The sequence below is a fragment of the Epinephelus fuscoguttatus genome, linkage group LG20 (genome assembly GCF_011397635.1).
Source record: "Epinephelus fuscoguttatus linkage group LG20, E.fuscoguttatus.final_Chr_v1".
NCBI lineage: Eukaryota > Metazoa > Chordata > Actinopteri > Perciformes > Serranidae > Epinephelus > Epinephelus fuscoguttatus.
The window spans coordinates 26,109,904-26,119,214 of NC_064771.1; the positions used below are offsets into that span (position 1 = coordinate 26,109,904).

General features: G+C 42.0%; 1 protein-coding gene across 1 annotated transcript in view; it reads right to left on the minus strand.

The window, feature by feature from the left end:
• The window catches only part of LOC125881077 (disintegrin and metalloproteinase domain-containing protein 12-like), a 116,567-nt gene extending 107,256 nt beyond the window's left edge, over positions 1–9,311 (minus strand). Inside the window, exon 1 of the mRNA XM_049564031.1 lies at positions 8,828–9,311. Coding sequence (XP_049419988.1) covers positions 8,828–8,924 — 97 coding nt within the window. The 5' untranslated portion in view covers positions 8,925–9,311. The remainder of the gene's footprint in view (positions 1–8,827) is intronic.

Here is a 9,311-nt window from a genome sequence, read left to right on the forward strand (position 1 = left end):
ATGAACAAGTTTAGTCATCATGCTAAGGAAAAATGCCAAAATTTTGCTGGTTCAAGTGTCTCAATCTGGAGCATTTACTATCTTTTTATAAACTTACAAAAATAATATCCTTGAGGGGGTTGATCACACAGAACAAGCAATTTCAGGACAACACCTGGGGCTCTGGGAACTTCTGATGAGCAATATGTCACTATTTTCTGACATTTTATAGACTTAAAAGTAGACTTAGAGGAATAGTTCACCCTTAGAATGATCATTTGTATATCAGTTACTCACCCCCATGTTATGTTGAATTCTTACGTGCCTGCACGGTGAACAAAGAAACCCAAGACAGCAAATACTCTTGATGATTTGAAGTAAAAGGGGACCACATATAAACCTAATCAAAACATCCACTTACAAACTCTCACACATAAACAGTCTCATGAGTAGCAAGCTGAGCAGAGTTCAAATGCACACACTTGTCCATGCACTCTACTTGTATTAGGGCTGCCCCCTAACAGTCAACCAAATGTTTGTCGACCACAAAGGTCATTAGTCATCAAGATTTCATTGGTCGCTTAATCGCAGAAAAAAAAAGAAACTTTATTGGGTGCTGTACCTTGACAAAATAAATCAAATCTATATGACTGGACCATGAATTTAATTTGAAAGGACAGACACAGGAAGTGGACACACTCAGCACGTTAATTTCCAGGGCTGGTACCTGCGGTTATTCCACAGGCTAGTTAATAACGTGTCAGGCAGGAAATCCAAAGTGTGGGATCATTCTGAGAAGGTGAAGGACAAACCCAAGGTGATATGTAAACTCATCTTCATTGGTCGACTACAAACATGACGTATCATCTGAAACATGGAAGTAGCTACATGCCCATTAGCCCACAGCGTCATTAACAGGCGGCTCGCTCAGTGTGTGACGTGCACTTGTAGATAAAATGTAGGCCTATATTAATGAAGGTTCATTAGTGCGGTTTTGTATTTCTCTGTAATGTAGCACAGTGTTAACAATGTTACTGATACTATTCTTTCTCACACCTTCAACTCAAACCATTGTGTTGCCCCGCCCAAAATATATATATAATAATAATATATATAATCATTTAATAATCTAATTAATATAATAAACATGTGGGCGACTAGTCGACTAATGGCTCTAAATGACGACTAAGAAAATTCTTAGTTGGGGGCAGCCCTAACTCGTATGCTAAAGTGTTTTAATAGTAAGGTTTTAGTGAAAATGCATGTGTTTGGGAAGTACTGAGCATACAGCTGGATAAATGACACTTGGATGATACTGCTTGAGTTGTGTGAGTCTGTTAACGGAAATTTTGATATAGTTTTACTGTTGTGAAATGTGGTCCCCTTCACTTCCATTCATCAAGCATGTTTGCTGTTTTTGGAATCTTCATTTAACATTAAACATGCGAGAAAAACTATGTTTACCTCATGAATTCAAGGTATCACGGGGTGGGTAATTGATATACCAATGGTCATTTTGTGGGTGAAGTATTCCTTTAAGTATATAAAAAGGCAGCTGATGCTCAACTTTGAGACATTGGAAAGGCAACATGGGATGAATCACTGATATGCAAATTGTCATTTTGTGGGTGAAGTCTTCCTTTAAAAATACATACAATTAAATGCTAAAGAGAAGAATTATTACTCAGGGCCCTGAATGATATAAAACAGAGAAAAGATTCTCATGTTTGGGAAGCAGGACTGTTCTGCTGATCACCTCAGTGACTAGTCTTCACCTATTGCTCTCTGTCATTTGTTCACGGTGCAGGGTTCACAGGGATTACAGAGCAAAGGTGAAAAGTGCCTGGTAATCTTGGCTTGACTCCCAAGTAAACATCTGACCCATGTGGGGGACATTATGTCAACACCCCAAGGGTTGTACTGGGTAGCATAGAAACCTGTAGGTGATGTCATGGCAATAGGAATCTCAGCAGAGAGGGTCTCCTTAAATCAAATCTAATAAGGTAGCAGTGTGTCAAAAGTCACAGTTATGAGAGTTGTTAATGGTTGAATTTATAGGCGGATGATTTTTTTAGAGCATATTTAAAGTCATAATTGAGCCGTTTAACACGGGGCTCCCTCTACTGGTAAATAGCTCTTTTGTGTGTTCTCTCTCTTCCTGTCTCTATACCCCCACCTTGTATTCTGAACTCATTTACTGTCACACTAGCATGATGTCAGCACATAATTACTCTATGGGAAATAGATGGTCCTGCAGCAAAAATTCCCCTTGGCTCAGCAGGAGGTTAATGTTGTCCGAGAACCGGTGCCGTTAAGCCCCCGGCGGGTGACACTGTTACGCTTCCCCTGCTGCGAGGGCTGTGCTCGCTGCCTGGCATGGAGCCTGTTTGCCTTAGCAACAAAGGTCAGAGTCAGAGAGCTTCTGGAGCAGAGCTGTGTGAAAGCTTGTTAATATGGTCCCTACGATGGATTTCATTTACAGCGCCCTGGATCTCCCCTCTGTCATGGGAAGCACATGTCTGGCGCACGTTCAAAGCGCTAAAAAACTAAAAAACAAAACCTCAAGCCCCATCAGAAAGACAGAAAATGAGGGGGGACGGCTGTGTCATCAAAGATCCTTCAAGTCATACAGTATGTGGTGGCAACTGTGTCATTAAACCAGTGGAGAGAGTGTCTTTAAATGTCACATAGGAATACAACAACAAAAAACAATATTGTGCATATGATGAAACTGATATAGCTCAGTTACTGGATTAATCGATTAAGCTGCTACACTAATTTCAATCTCCTTTAGCAAGCAATATCATTGTAAACTGAATATCTTTTAGTTTTGGACCACTGGTCACACAAAACGAGCAATTTCAAGACACCATCTTGAACTGCTATTTTTCACTAGGTATTGGAAAACCTGAAAACAACCAACCCCAATATTTAACAGTCTTAACTGGTCGAGTTTCTTTTTCAAGCTTTCATCCATCTGTACCTATTTGATGTGCCGTTTGCTCTGCTTCGCTTAAAAATACATCACAAATCCACCTCTGAAACGTAACTCAAACAGACTCAGACAAAGGAACTAAGCTGCAGCAGGACTTTGTTCAGGCCAATTTGTTAGAATCCTATCCAGGTGGGAGTCGGAGGTGACCTGTCTTGTCCCTCTCATTGAAGAATAGCGAGGTGAAGACTGGGCGGATGCTGTATGCCAGGCTGGAAGATAAATTATCTGGAGCTAAGACATTAAATTCTGGGTTTCAAATCCCAGTGGAAGACAATGACCTGATATTCATATGGAATCTAGTCAAACTGGGTAAAGTTTTCCCTGATACCTACAGTGTAGCATTGTGTTTATCTGTCATGGCAACTGGCACCTGTTCTTGATTTCCAGTCTATGCTCTGACAGGATTATAATGGTACATGGTGATGTGATATGTATGTCGCAAACAAAATGAATAAATTAACACGGACAATGTGAGAGGTACAATCTCTGTTTTCTGTTGATTAAAAATGTGTGACACAAGGCAATATCTGGTAATACAACTGCTTGGATATTTATCAAATTCAGTCTCAGTCAAAGGGATGATAATAGCTAAATATTTAAAATATACTTAATTCCTGTGGGTCATAATCACTGTAAAGGTGACTTATTCTTGTTCACCTGGGACATCGTCACAAATAAACCAATATACTTGGTAATTCAGCAACATTAAGGCTCCCATAATCAATATTTCTCTCACAAACCATGGCTCAAATGACTTTACATTATGTAAAAGGTGTCACAAGCGAAACCACCACAGTATGGCTGGGAATGATGTCACAATTGAGTTGACCTTTTTTTTTTTACCTAATTTGTGTACTTTTAAAGGTCACAAAATGACCATTTGTCTATCAATCACTCAGCCAGTTAATTTCCACAACTGCTTATCCTGTCGGGAGTCGTGGGGGGGCTGGAGCCTATCCCGGCTGACACTGGGCGAGAGGCAGGGTACACCCTGGACAGGTCACCAGACTATCACAGGGCTGCCACATAGAAACAGACAACCATTCACACTCACATTCACACCTACGGACAATTTAGAGTCACCAATTAACCTGCATGTCTTTGGACTGTGGGAGGAAGCTGGAGTACCCTTGAAAAAGCCCATGTTGACAAGGGGAGAACTTGTAAACTCTGCACAAAGGCCTTCGCCCTGGGTGAGAACCAGGAACCCTCTTGCTGTGAGGCAGTGGTCTGACGGTTTTAATGAGACACAAATAATATAACTATGTAACTACGGCTGTTGATCATCCCACCCCCACAAAACAATTCAGAATTTGATCCATTCAGTCCAGAAACATTTGGAAAGTCTTGAAGAGCCACACAATTGAACCATTTCATCCCCATTCAAGTAAACAGAGCGCTAAACCAGAAGAAGCCAGCTAGGCCGGCGGAAGTCTCTTTTGCACCTGCTCTATGGGCCACATAGTGTGAAAGCAGCACTGATCAACCGGGTAATTTTTTACACAGCAGTTGCTCTTTTGTGGCTTCATGTGCCACATAGTAATGAACGGGGGCCCGCCTCCAACTCTGTATGTAGTTCTCCTTATACATCCATGCATGGAAGAGGACCCACTTATGTAAATGGCTCATTCCAAGGTAATAAAAATGCAACGATTCTTAGTTTCAGGTGATTATACACTCATGCACACATAGTTATGAATATTATATTCCATTCCTGCCAGTATATCCCCCTAAATCCTACACACTGGATCTTTAAGTGTCCTTGTAAGCCATTCCAGTGAACCAGCACGCAGAAAAGCAAAACCCTGGAACCGTTAATCTAAATGGAATCCAGTTGTTATTAGTTGTTCTTGTGGCCAGAGAAAGAGCTATCTGACATTATATATAGCATGTGTTATTCATTATGCTAAAAGTCCTGCACAAAACAGAGCACGATAACTGACCAGAGCAGGCTTATAAAATGTCAATGATTTTCTTTTTTTTTTGCGTTAAACACTGATGGGGTGGAACTTGAATGAACCCAGATAGACTTGACACTGACAAAAGATATCTGAGCCAACTGGGCCCTCTGACCAGACGAGAGAAGACGCTCGGGGAGAGCTGCGCTGAGCTCAACTCTGACCTGACTGGGTGTGAAAGTCCAGTGAGAAAGTCCAGAGCCAGCATCGGGTTTCAGCTCGTGTGTTAAGCTTTTGTTGGGAGGGTCAACTGAGTCCAAAGCAGCTTCGAAGAAATTAATGCAACACATGTAGGGTTAGGCCACATGAGCACAGTCCCGCTATTCCCCCCCTTACTATATAAATAAATATCCCCACTGTGGAACAGCAACTGGTTGATCAATCTGGCCTAATGCACAACCACACATCAACTCGTCTTACTGACCTCTCCTGGGTCTTCACTATCCTGAACAACTCATCTGGAAGATCTGAATCTATTCATACTGAAAAGACACTAAATGCCCCTGACTTGAGATGGGTCACATCATGGCAATAATGTCTCTCTGGGGGAGGACACTGTTTGCTGAAGGAATGTTTTACTACAGTCCAAAAATATATTCTCAGCTCAACTTTCATTTGTCGGAGCGTGCTGCACGCAAGCTGCATGAAGAGCTCGAGGCAGACAGAGTCATGTCGGTTGAAGCCGTACAGCTGGCTAGTAAATACTGGCTGACACTAAGTGTGTCAACCATCGGAGGAAATCATTCACAAATGATCCCCAGCTAGGACAGGAGCATGCATGAGACAGATAGGGAGAGGAAAACCGACAAGAAAGCTCAAGGGGCGGTGTCATGAAATATGTATGCAAACATGACGCTGCATGGAGCTGAGCTGCTCCATCTTTTCTTAGCAGCCTTGAATTCCTGACAGCAAAGACAAAAGTCTGCACAGTCTGGAGACGGAGGAGAGACTCATAAAAGGGAGCATTAATGATTCACACTCATTATGCTCCAACATGAAGAAAGCTGCAAGTCATTATTTTCATTAATTGAACAATGATTTTGTCTATAAATGGTCCAAAAAAATCTTTCATAAGTTCTGAGAGCCCGAGGTAACATCTGACCAAAAGTCCCAAATGTTTAATTTGAATAAAAGACAGAGAAAACAAGCAAAACCTCACATTTGAGTTGATTGAATGGCCTCATGATTAATGGATTATCAAAAAATATCTGATGGTTTCAGCTGCTACACAAAGTCAGGCATCACGCATTTCGCACAACTGTACTCTTTTTGTCTTTTAAAGGTCCAGTGTGTAGGATTTAGGGGGATATATTGGCAGTTGTGTTTTTATCCCCTTAGAATGAGCTGTTTATATCTACATAGGGAGCAGGTCCTTGTCTACGGAGATCCCCATGTTGCACTGCCATGTTTCTACAGTAGCCCAGAACGGACACTGGCTCTAGATAGGGTCATTCATGTTTTAACGCTGGCCACCATAGTTAGCAGCCCCTCTGTAATAAGAGCCGGAAAAACCCAATTTTTTTTTAATGTGAAACTGCTTTATTCAGTGTTTTTAACGGTTTAAAACACCAGGTCTGTTTGTTTTGGAGAGGAAAAGACCTCTGTGGATAATTTGGCTCATGATAAAAACCTCATGAACATCTGCAGCCGTATTCACAAAGACGAAATTCTGTGAAAATTCTTAGAATTGTGTTTCTTAGGAGCTCCTAAGGTATAAAACTGTTAGGAGCAGGGAGGAGGACTTTTAAGAGTTTAAGAGTTTCTTAATCAGAGGAGAAAATGGCAGAAAGATGAAAAGGTAGGAGGAATATTCTCTAAATGCTGGATGACAGTGAGTAAATGAAATGCTACAGATTAATTAGATTGTGCAGGGATAATATGTGTGGTCGATCTCATTACACTATAACCCCAGAAATAAATTAATCACAACACTAAGATAGCAGTGATGACTTTTTTCTGTCTCAACCTTCCACTAGCAGAGTGATCACACTAACAATGACAACACTTTCACAGTCAGCAGTTCATTTCCACTGGGTGTCCACACCTTGCAGGCTCACAAAAGGGTGTGTCCGTGACAACCAATCACATCTGTTAGAAGAAAGCATCAAGTCTAGCAATGGGGTCGACCACACCTCCTCACCAAGGCAAAAGTTTCTGTCCCTTTCTTGCTCAGAGTTGCTCTGAGAACTCTGCTAAGTCACTCCTAGGCTAGAACTCCTTGCTCAATTTTTTTAGACTAAGTTAGGAGGATTCTCAGACTGAATGAATGAAGTAAATACAGCTCTTGGATCTTTTTCTCTCCGAGAAAAAAGGTGAGCACACATTAGTAAGTGCTGGGTAAGCAGCCCATCTCCAACACACCAAACTGCATCAGAGGAACATGGATTTGCAACGTTAATCTGCTTAATTCAGTATTCTTACTGATTTACTTCATCAAGTTTATTCCTAAGAGGGGGAGACCTCTGCAGATTAAATTACCTGGTTTGGTTGTTTTGGAGAGGAGACTGGTGCAGATAATATGGCTCCCAGTGAGGAGAACACCTCACCACTAGATGCCACTAAATCCCCCCAAATCTTGCACACTGTTCCTTTAAATGTAACCCATCTCCTGAGCACTTCTTCACACTGCTCCCTCCATTTATCTCAATCAGCCCAAACTACCCCCCTAGCAGGAAAATATCCTGCCAATACAGATGGGCTCAGACTCTCCCAGCAGCACACGCACAAATGAACTGGCGATGATGGTTTTTAACAAGCCTGAACCCCCGAGAATGAACCCATCAAGGCTAGCTTCAGATGACGACAAACTGTTGATGAATAAATTAACAACTTCCTCACGCTTTGATTCCGGATTGAGCTTTACACATTTGCCCTTGCTGGTAATTAATTCCCAAGATTCAGCAGTGAGTGTCGTGACTGGCAGTGTATTCAGATGCGAAAGTTTTCTGTAGGCGCCGACGCTTGAGCGCATCTCTTCCACTCAACACTGTTGCACAGTGTACTCGTGTGTGGTGTCCTTGTTGAATCTCACCTAGGGCATGGAACACTGGTGACTGAGATGTCATGAGCCGCAGCCCCAAAGGGCTGCAATCACAGTGTGAGAGAAAAACACACAAGCACACTCTGACATCACATTTGGACTCTTTTCGCCCAAAGCTCTGGAGCTCCTATTTTTCATGTGTTGCTGGGACGTTATAAACATAACAATTGACAGCTTTCTAAAAAGCTACTTGACTCCTTAAGTTCAAACCAACAATGTGACTTTTATTTTTATGCTTGCCACTTAAATAACCCTGGAATTCATCCATAATTGAAAAACTGAAGTATGTTTGAAGTGACTTGAAAAACTGAAGTAGGCTTAAAGCACCAGCGAAAATGCCTCAAGTGCTACCACTGATTACCAAAGAGAGTTTCTGCATCATCAATTATACAGCGACTCCTCTCCTCTGAGGTGCACACTGGATGGACTGCGAGCTAAAATTTTATGTTCTGCTCTTTCACACACACAGATCTACTGGAGAGAATGAAAGAAAGGCATGAATTTAGAGAGCTTGTTTACATTGGAGATGTCTCATTCTGCCCAAACATGTGTTACAGATCTGTAAGTCTGGTGTACTAACAAAGGATTTCATAAAACATGATGTACCCCAAACAGCCAAAGGGGAGACATGAATGAACAATAGAATGGAACAGACATAGTAGGCAAAATGCACAGTGACAGAAGCAGACAGGTTAATTTCAAATTAGATTTTTAAAAAATGTCAGTCTTTTAAATTTTGCATTGACCAGGTTATAAATCAATTAATAAAACAATCACTTCACTGGTTTTGTGCACGGATCTTTGACATATAGGTAAAAGAAAAATGCATTGGCCCTCCTCTCCTTCTCCTCTTACCTTGAGCAGATCTGGAGAGCACACTGTCACACACCGAGACACAGACAGATAAAGCCTGAAGTGCTGTCAAAATCACAAACTTCAGACTCCGGCTCATGATGCCCAGCTGAAGCGTGGACGGGACTGGCCAACTGTTTCACTGCAGCATCATACAATCCAACTCCAACAACAGCTGATGTGCGAGAGAGCACCCCCTCCAAAAAAAAACAAAACGACTTCCTGAAATATGATCAAGTATACGAGCGGGTGCCTTAGGAAATCCCGAGGACAGCTGATTCAACTCCGCGGCGCACTTTCCCCATTCACACACAGTCCGAGTCCACAGATGACTCGCGTGGAAAGTGAGGGAAATGGAGCGCGAGCGGTGGAAACATTAAGAAACGCACAAGCCGCTGCTGTGTCAGTCGCCCACTGGAATGACATCAATTCCAGGGCAATTACTGGTGAGAAGTGTTGTCTTATGAGTGGGGACCATGTGCTTCAA